The sequence below is a fragment of the Xyrauchen texanus genome, chromosome 38 (assembly GCF_025860055.1).
Source record: "Xyrauchen texanus isolate HMW12.3.18 chromosome 38, RBS_HiC_50CHRs, whole genome shotgun sequence".
Taxonomy (NCBI): Eukaryota; Metazoa; Chordata; class Actinopteri; order Cypriniformes; family Catostomidae; genus Xyrauchen; species Xyrauchen texanus.
Window position 1 is genome coordinate 14,461,533 of NC_068313.1, and position 20,649 is coordinate 14,482,181.

At 44.4% G+C, this 20,649-nt stretch overlaps 1 protein-coding gene across 2 annotated transcripts in view; it reads right to left on the reverse strand.

Annotated features, from left to right (window-relative positions):
- LOC127631781 (numb-like protein) overlaps window positions 1–20,649 on the reverse strand; it is a 79,983-nt gene that overhangs the window by 35,248 nt on the left and 24,086 nt on the right. The window contains exon 1 of one of the 2 annotated variants that reach the window (XM_052110118.1): window positions 1,634–1,987. The exons of the other annotated variant lie outside the window; for it this stretch is intronic. Within the exon in view, the coding sequence (XP_051966078.1) occupies window positions 1,634–1,674 (41 nt within the window). The 5' untranslated portion in view covers window positions 1,675–1,987. Of the gene's footprint in view, window positions 1–1,633; window positions 1,988–20,649 lie in introns of those variants that run through there. 2 annotated transcript variants of the gene reach the window in all.

A 20,649-nucleotide genomic window follows, 5' to 3' on the forward strand; every position in this document is an offset into this window, starting at 1 on the left:
CGATTATTGCAACGATTAATCATTAGCTTTATACCGATTATTCAGCTTGTGTCCCGACTTAAAAGGTTGTATTAAATGTGCTTACTAACAACAAAGAGGACAAAATCATCTTTTTTAAAAACCTCTAAATGACATTCAATGAATTAAAGGGGGGGAAATACTTTTTATAAGTTTAATTCAGTAAAGAAATTCAAGTGCAGTAAAGACAAAATATAATTATATTCCAGATCTTTTCTCTAAAAGCAAGTCTAAATATCTTATATGCTGCTTCTCAGGTGAATGCATCTTTTTTTTTTTGTTTATATTTTAAAATATTTGTATTTTTAATATTATATTCAACATTCTCAGATAACATTTTTTTCTTCTGCAGTATAGCTGCTTAAAAAGTATGTTGTTTTAAAAGAGTTTTACATATTTATATTGGAAAACAAGCCAAAACCAAAACAAATCAAAAATGTATTTTGTTGCAGTGAATAATGGGGTGAAGACTTCCTCTCTCACATTTCTGTTCACTTCAATCCATCTTTAACTCACAAAAAACAAACTCTCTCGTATTAATAAAGCTGAATATTGCCAATTTTCTTCACATTAAGAAATGCACAGTGACATATATATTATGATTCAATAAGTCATGAGCCATCATGTTATAATCTAGCTGCAGCAAGTGTGGAGAATCCCCGCAACACAGTGTTCATCAGCCGGGTGCAGTTTCAATTTCTCCCCCTCAGATCGGGACATTTGTGCAACTCATAGAAGAGGTGCTGACCGCACAGAGAAATGCCAGTTTTGGAGTTTGTAGTTATTTACATGATCTGCTTCCATATTGTTTGAACTATAATAAAGCTATAATGCATTAAATATAACTGTATGTAAGATGTAACATCGGGGTGTTTCCTTTAAAGACGCTCGTCACGTAAGTTTTGCTTCAGCGGAGTGGCAGCTCCGGCTCCACTTACTCCACAATGAGAGTGCTTCTGTATTTACTTACTTTGTATTTCTGCATACAGTTCCCTGATAATTTGCGATCTATATCACCTGAAGCTGTTTGGAAAGTTTAGACTAAAGTTTAGACATCTGGACTGTGAGCTGTGTAATTCTTCCTCTCCTAAGTCAGGCGCGAGCTGCAGTGCTGCTCTCATCGTTAGAGTTTAAAGTGATCTTATGTTACATGAAATTAGATCCAATGACTATTCGACAACGAAAATTTTTGTAGACAATTTTTTGTTGTCGATAACATCGAATAATCGTTTCAGCCCTATTACATAAGCTATAGTATATGTAACATGGAGTTATATTTTATGCATACACCTACTTTGTGACACAACACATATAAAGATATAAATGTATGTATATATTGTATAATATATATTGTAAATAAATTACTAATATGTAATAAATCAAAACCTGTTTTGATTAAGCCACAGGAACCTATTAAAATAATTTAAAGATAAAATAAACATAACTTTACAGACACAGCAATAACATAAAGAATGTGTAGTCAATCTCAACCAAACATGAGGGTTAAACTAATTAAACATTTTAGTTTATTACATGCAAGGCCTCGAAAAAAAGCAAAACATCCCTAAACCTCTGCCTGTAAGTACTGTTTTGTCATAAATACAAAAAAACTCACCTCCCATCTTCTGTCTCATCCATCTCACTGCTAAAACTCATTTTAGTAAGATGTCCAAAGACAGAGACCAGAGAAAGATCAGAAATCGAATCACCAGATGATGTTTCACATTCAAATCTGTCGTTCAATCTGTCACTTGAGGCAAAACGGTGCTGAATACTCAGTACATAAATCCAAAAGAAGGAAAAGGCAACCGCACCTCCCCTTCAGCGATTAACTTGAAGGAGGCGACAACAACACATGTGCATAGTCTCATCACCATATGTGTCCTCGCCCACAGAAACGCGCTGACGCACAGAGACGCAAACATTTGGCTAGATATGCAGAGCTACAGCCCCTGAGGAACAATTCGACTTTTTGTCTCTCCATAGCATAGACAGTGAGGGGAGGATGAAGAGAGAAAGAGAGACACGGAGGGGAGGGGAGAGAGTAACAGAGGAGCGCGGGCGGAGGTGATTAGACTAAAGATGGTGATGACACACTTTCAGTCAGCCATCTGCAGTGCCAGTGTCTGTGTTGTTGTGTTTGTACTCTTGCTAAGTTCTTTAGATGTCCCCAAGTCTCTTAGAGTCAAGTCAGTTTGCTCTGTGGCCATTTTAATAATGTTACTTCCAGTCCTGCATGCAGCACCTGTCTACTTGAATGATGAAAGACAGAAATTTCTAAAACAATAGTTTCAGATTACATTCCAATAATGTATTTGAAGTCAGGAATAATATCTGACAACAATGGTATCAGAAATTGTGCTTCTTTCACTCAAATGGTGCAAAATATATAAGTAAATAAATAGTTTTCAGGCTGGTCTAAATAATGCACATACACTTGTATTAATCATGGCGATTACAAACCTATTAATAATATAGTTATAAAAAGATATTAGTGGGTAAGATACTGCTCAAGACTGCTTCTTTTATAGCAGAATGCCTTCCAAAATGTAAAACGTCATGGTTACTGTCGTAACCTCCCTTTCCCGAGGGAGGGAACAAGACGTTGTGTCGAAGGAAGTGACACAAGGAGTCTTCCTTGGATGCCGAATCATACCTCTGAACCTGAGAAAAGGCCAATGTCCAGTTGGCAGACAGAATTTGCATGCCCCGCCCCGGACATGCGAGTATAAACGGAAGCGGGTCAGTGAATGCCAGTCAGGATTTTGCACTGAGGAGCCGAAAATTAAGCACGGCCATTTACAGTGCTAGGTCTAGTGCTGTGGCAGGAGGGACACAACGTCTCATTCCCTCCCTCGGGGAACGGAGGTTACGACAGTAACCATGATGTTCCCCTTCTGTCACTCACTCGACGTTGTGTCGAATGAAGTGACACAAGGGGTCCACAAAAAAGCACCACGCACTGACCATGTTGTGTGACTGTCGAAACAGGTGCACAGCAAGCTATTGCGTGCTGGAGGCGCCTGTGCCAGCTGCACGTAGCCCTCCCCAACACCCCAACTCTTTTTTTTTGCATTCAAACCTTAGGTTTCCCACACCACAGAGGGGGGAAAAGGTGTTACATGCCTAGCATGAGAGCAAGCCCAGCAGCCGTGGCCTTCTCTCTCACTATGTCTCTCACATAGGACGTAAAGCCGCCGGGGCCTATCTTAAGTCGGGGAAGGTGGTCTTTCCCCATGGGGGGAGCAGGAGATAGCATGTCAGGATCTTTTAGGATGTCCCGAGGCTAGGGTGCTGAGAGAAGACTCGAAGCCCTTACCCTGCTCCACGCACCCGGCAGGGGGCAGATTTAGAGACTGAGGAAGAGGCCTATGGGGGAGTCTTCAGAACACGTCAGCACTGGCGTGCCAGGGCTGTAGGCGAGGCTGGAGGCAAGGTAGCTGTCCGGTCTGCAAATTTCCTATTCTTTCAGGAGGGAAAGACCCAGTGGAGGCCACGCCCTACCCAGTTTTGGGTGGTGGTAGGTCCAGCCTAATGAGGGGGGACTCTACAAGCACGTACCGCGGACCGTACCACGGAAAACACATCACGGAGATTTAGCCTGAAGAGGGAACTATGCCCGTGGAGCCCGACCCCAGTACAGAGCATTGAGACTTGTAGTGGGTCTGGCCACAAATTGCTCCGCTGAATTTGCGGGCCAGAGGGCTAGGGAGGAGAAACATCCAGGCAACGACGCTCAGTGGCTGACCTGAGACAGAAGGCGCACTGGATCAACTTGGTTGAAGGGCGCAAGATTCAAGCAGAACACCCGGTTGGTTGTGCCGCATTACGAGTTCTACCGGCTCAGACCTGATGTCTGCTAGGGAGGTGCCATGGCTCAGTGCCCACGAGGATGCCACACTTCTAGCAGAGTGTGCTCAAACCCGCAAGGGGGCGGGCATGGCCTGGTTGTGATATGCTAAGGCAATAGCATCAACGACCCAGTGGGCTAACCTCTGTTTGGAGATGGCGTTCCTTTCCGCCGTCCGCCAAAGCAGACAAAGAGCTGCTCAGAACATCTAAAGCTCTGCGTGCGCATAGGTACGCAAAACACGCACCGGACACAGCCACGAAAGGGCAGCGCTTGCAGGTTCACGACCTGGTCCTTGAAAGGGGTCGTAGGAATCTTGGGCATGTAGCCCGGTCGGGGTCTCAGGATAACGTGAGAAAGCGCCGGACCAAACTCCAGGCAGGTGTCACTGACAGAGAACGCTTGCAGGTCTCCAACCCTCTTGATTGAGGCTAACACGATCAGGAGGGCCGTCTTCAAGGAGAGGGCCTTCAGCTCGACTGAATCAAGCGGCTCGAAGGGGGGTCTCTGAAGGCCCGAGAGGACCACTGAGAGATCCCAAGAGGGGAACAGGCTAGGCCGGGGAGGATTCATCTCTGGACGCCTTTCAGGAACCTGATAATCAAGTCGTGCTTACCAAGGGACTTACCAAGGGAAGGAGCTGCGTCCGGGGGACCAGGACTGTAGAGTTCTAGGGCCGGGGTGTCGTGAAAATGCCGCGCACCGGCTGGATGACCAAGGGAGTGGAGAAATCGCTCTTTTATTGAACATGTACCGCAACCCGGAGAGGGTGCGGCAAATGAAAATAAGGAAAACAAGGATTCTCCTCCCGGCCCTCCACCGGGGGACAGAGTGGTCTTGGTACCTCCGGAGTGAACATCCGACTGCCTGGGTTGTCCGTCTCAGAAGCGCTTCAAAGCTTTCCTGGTCTGGGAAGGGGGCCTGGAGACGGGGGGCATACGCCGCCTGCGAGGTGCTCAACGCTGAGGCTGCGAGCTGCCTGCCTTTGTTTGGTCGCAGGGGGACGCCATCGGCGAGCAGGCGGGGTGCGGGGCACGCTGGTTGGGCGGCGCCGCAACATGATATGAGAGATTGCCTCCGTCTGCTTCTTCACCGCCGAGAACTGCTGGGCGGTGTCGCCGAAGAGGCCAAGCTGGGAGACGGGGGCGTTGAGAAACTTAGCCTTGTCAACGTCATGCATCTCGACCATGTTCAGCCAAAGATGGCGCTCCTGGACCACGAGGGTGGCCATCGCCCGCCCGAGTGCCTGCGCTGTGACCTTCGTGGCTCTGAGAGCAAGGTCGGTGGCAGAGCGCAGTTCCTGCAGCACATCGGGATCGGGTCCCGATCTTTAAGCGCCTTGGCTTGATGGACCTGCGGGAGAGCCATGGCATGCAAGGCGGAGGCGGCTTGTCCGGTCAGTGATGATGTTGTCCTACAGGCTCTAGAGGGGAGTACCGGGCCATTGTTGTTGCATGTAATAGATACAATTTGCCTTTTTCTGTATGCTAATACTGTAAAGAAAATTACTGTAATGAATCTGTAATGCAATTCATGTAATTTGAAGAATCATTGTGGAAGCAAACTAGTATTGGTCATTGAGGTGTTTCATTTTTGAGCCACAATGGGCACCAAACTAAATTGCAAAAAATAATGTATGTTTCCAGACATGTTTCCCAAACGCTCCCCTGTCTAACATTTTTCTGACATATATTTCCCACCCAAACGCATGCTATTGGTTGAGCCAATGTTGCTATGTTGGGTTGGTTGGCATGCGTTTTGATAGTGGCACAGACTCTAACAGTGATAACAAATGTTCAAAAATGTTTGCGATATGGAAATATGTGATAAATAAACTGAAAAAGAATTGGATTAAAGACAGATAAACATGGTCTGTGTGCAATTCAGAATAAACAGGCGAAGCGCTGTTCTTTGCATGCACGGGTACATTGGCTCGTGTTTTAGCGCTTTTAGAGCAGTTCACTATGGAGATAGAATTGTTGCATATTAACCTACAAATGGAAAGCGATTCACAAATAGAAAGTTGGTTCACAAATAAATTGAATCAGATCCAAAAATAAATGTAAGGGGTTTCACAAAAATAAAGTGAATTCACAAATAAATTAAATTAGTAATAAAAATACTTACAAATATATTTTGCAATATACAAGATGAGCACACAAATCTGCAAATAGGTGGACTCCACTCATCGTCTACTCAAGCCAGTCAGATAACAGCCACTTAACTCAGACCAATCTTAGCACGTTCTATCGACTTGAAGGCAGCATAACTCCTGTTCCTTAATTCAACTGCAACTCTGTTAAATGCAGCTGTCTTATGCTGACTGCATAATAACATCACTTATCTTTCAAATCATTCTAGCTTTTTCTAGTCTGGAATAGGGGAGTCTTTTGGCTGGGCTGACTGGTTGAACTTCCCTCTGGTGCTGAATTGATCATGCTCTGTTGATTGAACTTGTCCTAAATTCTGATGACCCAAATAAGAGTCCACCAGCAGAGCTGGATCAATATACTCGCACAAACATTTAACCAAATAACCATGTCCTGCATTCAGTATTGCTATTTTGCAAAGTCAATAAAAAGAAGGGGTCTTGAACTTGACAGAAGCATTGCATACATAAAAAGTCTTGCAAAATGATTTAGGCCCTTGAAAATTCTCTGAATGTTATGAATTACAAATGTTGCATTTTATTTATTAGTCATTTAGCACATAGTTGCTTATTCAACCCATCTTTGAGTACACTTACTGGTACTCCCAATGGAGCAACTTGGTCAACAACACAATGGTGATAAACACAAGAACTTACCTCATGAGTACATTTTTCTCCCCTATACATATTTATTGCTACATATAAATGTATGCATTTTATCGTTTATCTTACGCAACTTATGGTGCATTTGGGGAATACATTTTTACCAGTCCTTGCATTCCATTTGAATCAAACCCATGACCTTATAAAAGCACTACACTTATAAAAAATACTTTGGTGGTATTATGGTGATGGTCTCAGATGCTAATGTCATAGTAACGTGATATAGGCCTATACCATAGTACAGACATAAACTGGGTTTACATTGTTTTCCAAGGTATTTCCAACTAATAAACAGGCCTTAGCTGTCTGTTCTGTCCTATTGCCTCTCAGTTTAAACAGAGTCGGTCAGTGTTTGGAAAGTGGGGTCAGATTTATGTGATTCGACTGTATGGGACTAGAGAGTGACCCAGAGCTACAATGATTCAGTGACACATTGCCCTCTACCTGCACTGAGAGGCAATATGAAAAAGGTCTGCACATATTTACTGAGTCATCTAAGGATACACAACACAAGCTCCTCTTTCAGTGGAGTTTCATATGTACCACAACAGAAACTATGCATATTAACCAATCAATTTTGTGTGAAACTTTCTTTAGGTGTACACATTTCATTTGCAATTTCATTAGAGAACTTATTTAGTAGGGTTCTGCTGAAGCTGATACAATTATTAATTGATATATTGTGATCTCACAATGCTGAATAGATTGTTTTTATTGTTGCTCTGGGTTCAATACAAGTTAAGCTAACATGATACTGACATATCGGACAGCATAACAAATACAATAAATATTGAAAACACCTTTAAAATGTCTGCATTCAATTTTGGTCTTGTTACCTTTTTTGTGGAATACTGTACAACATATGCTGCTTCAAATGTTGCAAAAAAGCCACTATCTACAGTATAAAGACTGCTTAATAAGCGGACTTTTTCCAGTGCAATGTATTTCCTGATGATTGAATCATGACGCATGTATTGTGATATTTTATATCATATTGTGTCAGAGTTGGTGATACCCAGCTCTATTCTTTAGCCTTCTAAAACCATGCTGACTGAACCAGTGCTAGTGTGTGTATGGAGCCATATTCTTAGACTATCTAATAAAACCTCCTGTTAATATTTTCCATGTCAAGAGCCACATCCATAGCAGTGCATGAAGTAATCTCAACAGAGGGGCAGGCCGCAAATTTTCTATGCTGCCCTGCATTCAGTCCAATTACCATGTAGGGGAGCCCCAGACTCATGCGAACATGCTGGCCATGCCTGCCTGTTTTCAGTGCCTGAAGCCAGATCAAGCCGCCTATCTGACGCTCAAGAACTGACATCACACATCCTTGAGCCTTCAGTGAGCTGAGGGGTACTAGGACCAGTAGAAATTAGGGATGTGCAAAACTAAAAATTTTCAAAATTGACTTGTCAGTAGGTTACATGTGGAACTAGTTTAATCTGTGTAATTAGGCTTATTTTGGGACACACCTCAGCCCAGTTGGGTGTGTTTTTTATGGGAGGTGTTAACATAAGACAAAATCGAGACATAAAAATATCGTTAAAATAAAAAAAAATAGAGAGTTCATGGCAAATTTGCAGCTGATCATTTTCACATGCATATGAGCTTCACAGCAAACTTGCAGCAATGGTACATTGTTGCCAAGGTTTGCAGCATGTTCACCACCACCGGTGAAAAGCTGCAAACTTCTGGCAAACATCTGCGGCGAATAATAAGCATGTGAAAATAATGTGTGGAAAGATTGCAGCTAATTTACCAGAATTGTAGATTGTTTGTAAGGGATGTTCTTGCATTTTAAAACAGCTAAATGCAGCACAAAGATCTGGAAACATATTATAGACCGGATAATCCAAAAATGGCACAACACATGACACAATGGCTAAAGACCTCTGTGTGGATGTGAATGGCTGTAGTGGCAGTGCTTTAAAGTGGGTTAATTTAAAGACGCAGCATTCCAAAGTTTTACAGTTTCATCTCTCAAATGAGATCTTTTTAATATTTTAAATATTTTTCCTAGATAGCATTAAGATTAAATGGAGAGTAAATGAGACACTTTTGTGTCCATCTCATGCTCAGATGTTACTCCTAAGAAAAAGACCCATAATCTTCTTTAACGTTTCAGAGGAGATCTAACGTGTGACGAGGCAGGCAAGGAATAAGGATCTAAACGCAGCTTTATTAAACTGAAAAACAAACATGTTAACTTGGCGCAAAAGGAACTGCAAAACACTGAGGCCCAATCACAGAACATGAAAGCTAAACATGCAAGAACTTCCACAGAAAACAAGGAAACCAAGGGTTTAAATACACAAGGGAACAAACAAGGGAACGAGGACCACCTGGGGAAACAATCAGGGAATGATAAATAAGGTTGCTCCCCCCCGGATTGTCCCTGTAATAAGTGCACTGTAAGTTGCTTTGGATAAAAGCGTCTGCTAAATGTCAATGTCTAGTTTTTATATATATATAGTGTTTTATATATAAATTTCACCAGATGATGTTTATTGATGAGGAATACATAAAGAGGAATATAAAAAAAAAAAAACTCAGATAGTCTTCAAATATAGGTATATCTTCTTGCCGATAACCGATTCTAAAAAAAGTTATAAAAACCGACTATCCGCACCGATTAATCTGTAAAACCGATATATCGGTCTACCTCTATCGTACAGTATATGATCAATTGTCTTGACTGTGTCTATTTCTATTCCTCTCTTTAGAATATTGCTTTAAATGAAACATTAGGAGAAACATCTGAGAAAAAGTTGATACTACAATGAAACATAACTGAGAACTCCAGTAAGTCTCCAGAGCTATAAAGAGCAACCTCCAAGCAATAACATTTTCTTATTGGTAATAGCGATGCCACATTTGTTGTTTGTTCTCTCTGTCTAGTTTGACTTTATATGTCAATTACTAATCTTTGCCTCAAACAACTCATTATCCTAATGCTGTTTCTCCCTGCCCTTATCGTTACATCTTCTTTCTTCCTCACTCTTTTGCTGCCTGTTTCCCTCCCTTGCTGTTATTTTCGCTCTAGTCATGATTATGGTCCCAGTTGTGTTTGACAAAAGACCCACAGCGTAATCACAGTATCACCCAGAGGTCTGTCACACTACCAATTCTGTGTTATACATACCTCACTCCAATCTACATCAACACTACCCCAACCACCACCTCCTTTGGCTGCATGGCAACCAGCTCCCATGGCAACCACTCCTACAAGGGGTGTTTGGGGTGAGTGCCAATGCCTGATGGAAAGAGACTGTGAGAGAAGAGCAGCATGAAAATCAAACTGTTACACTTAATTCTTCCCCTTAGTCCTCTAAAACCAGCCAACAAACCAATTTAACTAGGAGACTAGCCTTTATACCAGCAAACCAGCTTAGGCTATTTAGTCAGCACAGAACACTACTCCTGGCACTTGATGGTGAACATATACGTTTTAACTGTTCATACAAGTCAGGAACAAACCTAATGCTAATATTCATAAAGAGAACAACACTTCATATTGAATCCAAATTTCTCCCAACCAAGTTTGCATTTGCCTGGAAATGTTTTTAATTAGATGCTTCAGGGTGCACAATTCACAGTATGCATAATCCAGAAAATAAATATGCCACAGTGGTACAGGAAGAGAAAGGCCAGTAACTGACAAAGGTCAGCATGACAAGAACTCCAACTATCTCCAGAGTTCATTTGTTAAATAAACACATTTTATTTATGTGCAATAAATGATGGTACCAAGTTCAAACCAAATCAACATTTTCTTTAACATGCAGTCAATTCCCATAGACAACAGTTTTGACTCGTCCCTCAGTTTGTACAAAAAGATAAAAATTGTGAGTACAGTAATACACTTACAATGAAATTCAATGGGGCAAGGCATGCCGGAGGTTCTAAAAGCAGAAATGTGAGGCTTGTATTTTTGTCAAAGCAGTTATATCAATACTTCTGCACAAAAATTTCTTTTTTTTTTTTGTTAAACCTCTTGTATTCCCTATCTGGTATACTTGCAGGTATCTTTTGAAAGTTGTCAGATTTACTGGCTTTAAATAGCCATAACAGCAGTTGAAAGAATGGATATAACTTTGCACAGACAAGGTTAATATTAGTAAACAATTTTATTACACTAGAATTGTGCTAAAACAAGTGCAATAAGCACTAAAATAGTCTTTAAAAAAAAGTAAAAATGAGACACTTAAACTTATCATTTTATAAAAGTACTTGCATTCATTGTTAAGTTAACACATTTATTATTTGAGCTATAAATTTGATTAAATTGTCCTTTTTACAGTCATTATATGGTTTTAGGGTTACATTACATCATCATGGCAACAATGTTGCAAAATTGGCTATAACTTTATACAGAAAAGGTTAGTAAGTGATTTTATCACACTAAAACCATGTTAACATGCATATTATTTATGTCTTGTGGCTATATGTTTAAAATAGTGAGTATTTTAACATTAACAGATTGGCCCCATTCACTTCCATTTTAAGTGCTTCACTGTAACCCAGTCGTCTCGAAATACATTTTTGTGGTAATCAACATTATGCCACAAATGCTGTTGATTGAGCTAAATTTGTATTGAAACCGGAATATTCCTTCAAGTCATTGTCACTCCTTTCTGCACAAACATGTCTCCTTTGTAAATTAGGCTCATTATAGATCATGCTTTATCCACAAAACTTAGCTATTTGTTTGGTTCACTTTAATTCACACTACTACCGCTCGAGGAAAAACAGGCGGAAAATGTAATCTTATTCAACAGAGATGTTTGTCTACATTTCCTATCGATTTTGGCAACAGAATTAAATTAAATACCGAACAAATGATGGAGAAGAGCACCATAGGCTATATGATCCACAATGTAGTCAAGGCAATTTCGGCATGTTAAAGGGATGATTCAGGTGTCATTCAGCTGAAATTATGCTGTACAGTCCTGGCACAGTGTTCCAGATTGTGGTGGTCTGCTGCATTCTCCGCTTTACAGCATTTAGAACCATCACACAAGATTGGAATTGCGGCATGCAAGTTGCATTCAGCAGAGATTTTGTGGCTGTATTTGCACCAATGCCTGATAATTATTTTAGTGATTCAGTTGCTAAACGAGCACAGACAGTGAGTGCAAACAAAAAAGATTGCCAATAGAATGTAACTTGTATTAAACCTTTTCTTGAATACCAACTGTAATTATCATCAGACTTGCACAATCACTGCAGATGTAGCCTTTATTGGTGCAATGACTCAAGCAAGTTCTTTCGAGGTTTCCACCGCACTGGTAAGAGTGAGTCAGGAATAGTGAGTGAAAAGGAGGACAGACCCACAGATGGGCCACAGCAGGGCTGGGACATGCCAAATGGCTGCTCCTTGACAACTAGTGGCATCCTACACAGGGAGCATAAGTAGACAACTTTGTTATGGTAATGTAGGGGGGACAGCTGTCTGGGGCCATGGGGCGAATTGAAAACGTCACAGCACGAGTGGATTGAAAAATTCTGATGAACTATGATTAAAGCCAACCACAGTTCCAATCCACACTGCAAACTGCAATCCTTATGTCTTCTCGTAATGAGATAGAGGTGAAGATCAGCTCTTTGTTGTAGTAAGAGGGCATAAGTCACAAATCCATTGAAAACGTAAACACAGTCCAACATTTTTCACTAGCGCTGTACAATCAAATACCAATATATTGCTATTCTTTTTCTCAAAATATTGCACCAAGATCCTTGATCCCATAGAACTCCAAGATGGTGCAGAGTATGGCTGCTGCGCCGTGAGCTCTGACCCAATATTGCAGTTTTTTGTCTACAATTCCTTATGTTTTTTTTGTCTTGAATGTTGTCTGCCTTATTGTCTACGATAGACAAAAGATTTTGGACATTGGTTCTTCTTTAAATACCTCAATGCCAACCCAATGTGGAAACGCAGCTGGAAAAGGGGAAGGAGAGCCGGCGTTCTTGTCAGACTAAGACGTCACGCAAATCGACCCCCGCTATCCAGCATTCTACTGGCAAATGTTCAGTCTCTAGACATCAAGCTCTGCAAGCTGAGAGTATGGATCCCTTTCCAACGAGAGACGAGGGACTGCTGCATTATCTGCCTTACAGAAACTTGGAAGTATGCAGACATTCCAGACTCTGTGTTCTGGGGTTCTCTGTGCACCTGGCGGACAGAGTGAAAGACCTCTCAGGTAAAAGCAGAGGCAGTGGTGTATGTTTTATGATCAACAATTCCTGGTGTGATCAGAGGAACGTACATTCTATCAAGTCTTTCTGCTCTCCTGATCTGGAATTTCTCATGCTTCTGTGTTGGCCATTCTGGCTACCGAGGGAATTCACAGCTGTGCACATCCCCCCCACAAGCCGACACAGATCGGGTACTCAAGGAACAGTATGAAAGTATAAGCAAGCAGGAAGCTCCACACCCTGATGCCACATTCATTGTGACCGGGGAATTTAACAAAGCCAACTTCAAGTCAATAGAACCAAAATACTACCATCACATCAGTTTCAACACACGAGGGGACCGGGTTTTGGACCATTGGACCACTCTCCCTTCCGGGATGGTAAAAATCCCTCCCCCACCCACCATTTAGCAAATCGGACCACTCTTCCATTCTATTTCTGCCAGATTACAGGCAGAAACTGAAACAGGAATGATCCGGTGCTGGTTAGACCAATCAGACTCTACGCTACAAGACTGTTTGGATCACGCGGACTGGGAGATGTTCCCAGTGATGATGTATTGTTGACCAAAACAATATGGATCTACCCTAACCAGCAAAAGTGGATTAATTGCGATGTTCATGTGGCACTTAATGCGCGGACCTCCACTTTTAATTCCAGGAACATGAAGGAACATAAACAAGCCAGTTATGCCCTCTACCAAATGCCAGTACAGGAACAATATTGAAGGACAGTTCAACACCACCAACTCTACAAGCATGTGGCAGGGAATTAATATCATCACAGACTTCAAAGGGAATAAAAACTCTGCCGTGAACACCACTGCCTCTCTCCCAGATGAGCTTAATACTATTTATGATCGTTTTGAGGGAAATAACACCGCCCTTGTGGAGAGAGCATTCGCGGCTGAAGCTACAGAGGTTTGTTCAACCTCCATTTCTGTAGAGGATGCAACCCGTAAAGTAGCAGGTCCAGATGGCATTCTGGGCCATCAGAGTGTGCGCGAACCAACTGGCTGGTGTTTATACAGATATTTTTAACCTTTCCCTCTCCTTGTCTGTGGTCCCCACATGCTTTAAAATGTCCACCATTGTGCCTGTATCAAAGCAATCCAAAATCACTTGCTTAAATGACTGGCATCCTGTTGCTCTGTCCCCCATCATCAGCAAATGCTTTGAGAGACTAATCAGAGATTATTTCTGCTCTGTGCTGCATGCCTCATGGAACTCACTGCAGTTTGCATACCGCAACAACTGATCCACTGATGATGCCACTGCATCTACACTACACAATGCTCTCTCCCATCTGGAAAAAAGGAACACATATGTGAGAATGCTGTTTGTTGACTACAGCTCAGCATTCAACACCATAGTGCCCTCCAAGCTTGAAGTGAAACTCTGGGCTTAAACAGCTCGCTATGCAGCTGGATCCTGGACTTCCTGTCAAGCAGACGCCAGGTGGTTAGAATGGGCAGCAACATCTCCTCATCACTGACCCTCAACACTGGAGCCCTGCATGGCTGTGTTCTCAGCCCGCTCCGGTATTGCCTATACTGACATGACTATGAGGCAACACACAGCTCCAATGCCATCATTAAGTTTGCTGATGATATGATGGTGGTATGTTTGAACACTGACAATGATGAAACTACAGAGAGGAGGTGCACACTCTGACACACTGGTGTCAGGAGCACAACCTCTCCTTCAATGTCAGTAAGACCAAGGATCTTGTGCTGGACTTCAGGAGAAAAGACAGAGAACACAGCCCCATCACCATCAATGAAGCACTGATGGAGAGAGTCAGCAGTTTCAAGTTCCTCGGTGTCCACATCAATGAGGAACTCACATGGTCTGTCCACACTGAGGCCATTGTGAAGAAGGCTCACTTGCGCCTCTTCTTCATGAGATGGCTGAGGATGTTTGAAATGAAGCACCACATCCTCACACGGTTCTACAGCAGCAATGCAGAGAGCATCCTGACTGGCTGCATCACCGCCTGGTACGGCAACAGCACCGCTCTCAATCGCAAAGCCCTGCAAAGGGTGGTGCGAACTGCCAGACACATCATCGGAGATGAGCTTCCCACCCTCCAGGACATCTATACTAGGCAGTGAAAAAGGATCATCAGAGACTCCAGCCACTCGAACCATGGGCTGCTCTCAACAGGCAGGCGGTATCGCAGCATCAGGACCTGCACCAACCAACTTCATGACAGCTTCTTCCCCCAAGCAATCAGACTTTTGAACTCTTGATCACTCACGACACATACATTAGCACTGCCAATTTGAGCCATTAGTCGACTTATCGTACGTTTATGATATTAATTTAATTAAATATATATATATATATATATATATATATATATACATATATATACATATGGGGGCATCAGAACATTTTTGAGTTCCAGGTCTGCTACAGAATGTAAGTAACATCGCTAACACTGTTCTTATATTATTAAGAACAGATGGCAGAAAAGCCGCCTATGCACATAAATGACGTGCTGATACGGAGGCGTGCAGTCTCATGGAACACGCGCATGTAAAATGTTCTCACTCTTTGTTTCTGTCTTCTGAATCTTTTTTTAGCAAGAACAGTATCGTCATTGAGACTGCTGTAAAAATGACCTCAGACATCTCAGCTCAGGAGGTATTTTGAGTTCAGTTAATTTTTTTTCCACAGAACAGTTCATTGGGACCACAAATCTGCAGCCTGTAAAATAATACAAAATATATAAAATAATACAAAAACACATTCACCTCGAACCGTGATTACTATCATCATTATAATTATTATTTTTACATTTATAATTGTTTTTATGTATTCATTTATGTAAGTAATTTTCCACCTGCATGTTTAGACAGAGACTTGCCTCATGGTAAATGGAAAAGTGGTTTGGTCGACCAAGTCTCTTCTCATCGAGTAACCGTGCATTCACACCAGAAGCGGCGAGAGCGCCAAATCGACCGGAAGTCATTCATTTTCAATGACAGCCAGCATCTCTCGGCGGCGAGAAGCGGCGCGGCGAGTCTTGGCCGGTGTGGGCGTCAGGTGAAAGTTCAAGTGCAGTCAACATTATGGTAATGAGCTTTGGCGGCAACCTATTGGAATATAGAAGTGCTCCGCTCTAGAGAACACAACAGTGTAAACTTTGGTTCCCACCAAACATTAGTTCCGAAGATAAAATGGAGAAAATAATTATTGCCGTGGCCGGTTTCCCAGTAATATATGATCTGTCCCTGTTTGCTTACAGGGATATAAAACAACCAAGACCACAGATATTATTACAAATGTATTTTATTTTGATAACAAACAACTATAATTTTATAGTGGTTTGTTTTTATAATCGATTTCTTATTTTCACATTTTAAGAGTTCATGAGGATATACACTACTTGTGATAGGTCGGCAAAAAGTAAATGGTTGACATGTCTGGATGTTTAAAATGCGGCCCCTTTAAATATAGTTCACAAAACAAAGCATTCTGAACAAACGTTGCCGCCTATTTCAACTACGTCAGAGCGTCCACGAGCATTGAAGGCAGGGCAGCCAGAGCGAATTTTGACGCTCTTGCCGTTTCTGGTGTGAACGCACGGTAACGCTTGGTCGACTATCAGGAGGCAGCCCTACATTTTATACTTCACTTATTGACACACTGAAAACTAACTATCAACCGACAGCTGAATGTCAACACAACACTTCATATTTATTTCCACTGATTACAGAGTATTTTCATTGTATACAGTCTTCTGATTTTGTGTATACTGTATATTATTTGTTTTGTATAGTCTTCTTATTTTGTGTATAATGTATGTTGTATATTGTTAGGTGTATATTGTATATTGTGTGGTGTAACAAGATGTGTAAATTGTGTTATGTGTAAATCAGATGTTTATTGTAATTGTCATACTGCTATGTAGCTTGGAACCGCACCAAAGACTTTCACCCACTGTTGCACTTGTGTATATGGTTGAGTGACAATAAAGGGATTTGATTTGATTTGATGTTGTATCAATATATTTTTATTCATTAGTACATTCATATTATTTCCTAGAATTTAAATAATGAAGCAGCAAGTTGTCAAAGTACAAAAATCTGAAACTAGCATTTCTCATTGTGATCAGTGCCTCCTTTTAAACAGGTTTGGGACAACATGAGGGTAAATGAAGTATATTTATATTTTTGGGGGGAACTGTCCTTCCCCTTCTGTCGCTCTCTCCACGTTGTGTCAGAGAAGCGACACTAGGCGTCTCTCTTGAGTGCCGATATTCACCTCTGGACTATGAAAAAAGGCCAATGAGAGTTGGCAACCAGTATTTGCATGTCCCGCCCCCGGACATACGGGTATTTAATCGGCGCAAATACGGGAGTTCATTCAGAAAATTTCTTCGGAGCCGATGGTCGTGCATGCAGTTACACACCAAGTTCCTGTTTAATCCTCTGACGCTCTGCATGCTGTTGGATCTGACGGCGCACAACAGCGGCTTTCTCATTCGTGCACGGCTGTGCATTCTTGCCCTGGCGCTCGACAGCGCAGACAACTCGAAAGGGTTATTCTAAAAGAGTGAATTTCGCTCTAAAAGAGCAAAACACAGCGGCGTTGAACGTCCTTCTCAGGACGCGTCTTTTTAAAGACGATTTTCCGCCTCTGTGTAGTTTCTGGATGCGTTGATTCTCCCCACCTCTGATGGCCATAAAAACTGCCTTGCATTCCTGGGTTGCGATCACACGCAGGCAGCATTTTTATGAATGGTCTATGTTTTCAGTACGAGAACATAGCCATGACAGCATTGCGGTCGTAGGCTTTTTCTTGTAGTGAGAAAAAGCCGCTTCAGCCGGCCCCCGCGCCTCGTCTCCTTCCTACGGGATTGAGGCAGGCGCCGCGGGCGATGAAAACGATCTGGGGACAGTGACGGGCTCCGTTTAGCCGGGTGAACCCCTCGAAACCCCCGCCTCCCGGCACGCTTGCTTGTTTCCGTCCGAGCTCGGGATGAGCATGCTCTCCAATGGGTTATGTTTTCAGAGTGAGAACATAACCGCGGCAGCGTTGCGATCTCTGCTTTCTCTTGTAGTGAGAGAGAGCCATTTAAGCCGCCCCGCGCCTCGCCTCCTTCCTACGGGATTGAGGCAGGCGCCGTGGCGATGGAGAATGATCTGGGGAGAATAACGGTGCGCTTTGCGGGTAAATCCCTCGAAAACCTCCCACCTCCCGGCACGCTTGCCTGCTTCCCCGAGCTCGGGATTAGTGCGGTCCGCTAACAGCCTACCGCCCGGTCCTCGAGCTCCCGGCATTGGATGATGACATCACCGCTGCATCGGAGAGCGTAACAGCGGCGCCGAATCGCGGATAACTTCGCCTGGGCCGCCACCTTCGGTCTCCGCCCAGTCTGAGCCTGGCGCTAAGAAGGTCCGCTATGCTTCCCGGGCTTAATTGGTTCCGCAGGCATGTGCGCCGCTCACAGCCGCGCCCCGGATTCCTTCCCGGATGTGCTTGACGAGCTGAGCAAGCCAAGCTTCCTCGCTCCTCGCTCTCGCTACCCTCGGTGGTAGAACGGTCCCAGACCGCTCCCCCTGCGCCATGGCCCCCTCCTGCAAGTCCACCGGGCCAGGGCACTTCAAATCTGCACTTGGGTAGTCCTGTTCTTGGCGTGCTGCAGGAACTGCACTCAAACAGGCGATGGCCACTCCGTGGTCCAGAAGCGCCAACGATGGACAGGCAGTGCGGGAGGCAGACAAAGCACGCTTTCTCAAACGCCCCGTCTCCCAGCTCCATCCATTCGGCGACACCACTTGACGACTTCACCCAGCAGTCCTCAGTGGTGAAGAAACAGACCAAGGCTATTTTCAAGCAAAAAAGCATCCCGCCCTGCCGCAAACCTGCCACCAGGGGCCATGCCCTGTCTGCTCGCCGAGGGCGTCCTCCTGCGGCTTTCAAGAAAGAAAGAAAGTGGTGCTCCGCCTCAACTAACAAGTGAGTGGGCCCAGCTCTCAGCCCCAGCGTTGAGCTCCCCGCAGAAGTTGGACGCCCATCGTCTCACGGACGCCCTTGAGGACCCAGAAGGCTCCCAGGCGCTCCTGAGATGACAGACCCAGAGACCGAGCCGTTAGCTCCGGAGCTGGTAAGACCACTCCGTTCCCTGGTGGAGGGAATTTTTTTGTTAAATTCTTTACACTCTATAGAGCTATTTCCTTGTTGTCTCTGTGGTCACCTGGCCCGCAAATGCCATTCTCATGGCACTCTGCTTTCAGGCCTCAACAGTCCCAGCTCCATGGACGCGGTGTCCCCGCCTCCAGCCCCACGACTGTTCCCCGGCTGGCCGGTTCAGACGAGTCCAGAGGACGCCAACATCAGACCTCCTCCTCAGTCACGAACCCGCCCCGCCCGGTGCGCGAGCAAGGTAAGTGCTTTGAGTTTATTCTCAGCACCAGAGCCTCGGGACGCCACGTTGCCTCCCGGCGCCGCGTTACCTGTTCCGCACCGCTGCGAAGCCCGCCGAGTACGTCCAAAAACCCGTCCCCTTGGTGCCCCTAGCACTGAGTTTAGAGGCGTGGCTTTCACTGCCCAACCCGTCACGCTGGCTGCACGGACCATTCGACTTCGGTTCACGCAATTCAGTTTGCCAGGTCTCCGCCCCCCTTCGTGGGCGTAAATTTTTCCGCAGTACACGCCCAACATGCCCTCTCCCTGCGCGAAGAAATCGCCTCCCTTCTATTAAAGGACACGATAGAGCCTGTCCCTCCAACCGAAACGAAGAAGGGTTTCTACAGCCTTTACTTCGTTGTACCCAAGAAAGGCGGCGGCTTACGACCGATCTTGGACCTGCGAGTTTTCAATCGGACCTTGTCCAAACTCCCGTTCAAAATGCTCACCCAGAAACAAATTCTATCTGGCGTCCGGCATCTAGATTGGTTCACAGCGGCAGACCTGAAGGACGCGTACTTCCACGTCTCAATTCACCCTCGACACCGCCCCTTCCTAAGGTTCGCGTTCGACGGCCAGGCGTATCAGTACAAAGTCCCCTCGCGTCTTCACGAAAGTCGCAGAGGCAGCTCTTGCCCAGCTCCGAGAAGCCGGCATACACATACTCAATTACCTCGACGACTGGCTCATACTGGCCCACTCCCGAGAGTTACTATGCGCACACAGAGACCAGGTGCTCAGCCACCTCAGCCGTTTGGGGTTTCAGGTCAACTGGGAAAAGAGCAAGCTCTCCCCGGTCCAGAGCATCTCTTTTCTCGGTCTGGAGTTAGACTCAGTCCCAATGACAGCACGTCTCTCCAACGAGCGTGCTCAGTTAGTGCTGAAATGCCTCACTTCCTTCAAGCCAGGCGCCATGGTCCCGCTAAAACGTTTCCAACAGCTCCTGGGGCATATGGCATCCTCCGCGGCGGCCGCGCCACTGGGGTTGATGCATATGAGACCACTTCAGCACTGGCTCCGGACTCGAGTCCCGAGACGAGCATGGCGCCGCGGCACGCACAACATAAAAGTTACCTCTGCCTGCTGCCAAACCTTCAAACCCTGGACAGACCTCTGCTTCCTAAGGGCAGGAGTACCCTTGCAGCAGGTGTCCCGACGCGTTCTGGTCACAACCGATGCCTCCAAATTGGGTTGGGGCACCGTATGCAACGGGCGCGCAGCCGCAGGCTGGTGGAACCGAGGCCCACTGCGCTGGCACATCAACTGCCTAGAGCTGTTGGCTGTTTTTCTGGCCCTGCAGAAGTTTCTTCCGTTAATTCGGAACAAACACGTCCTAGTCAGGACAGACAGCA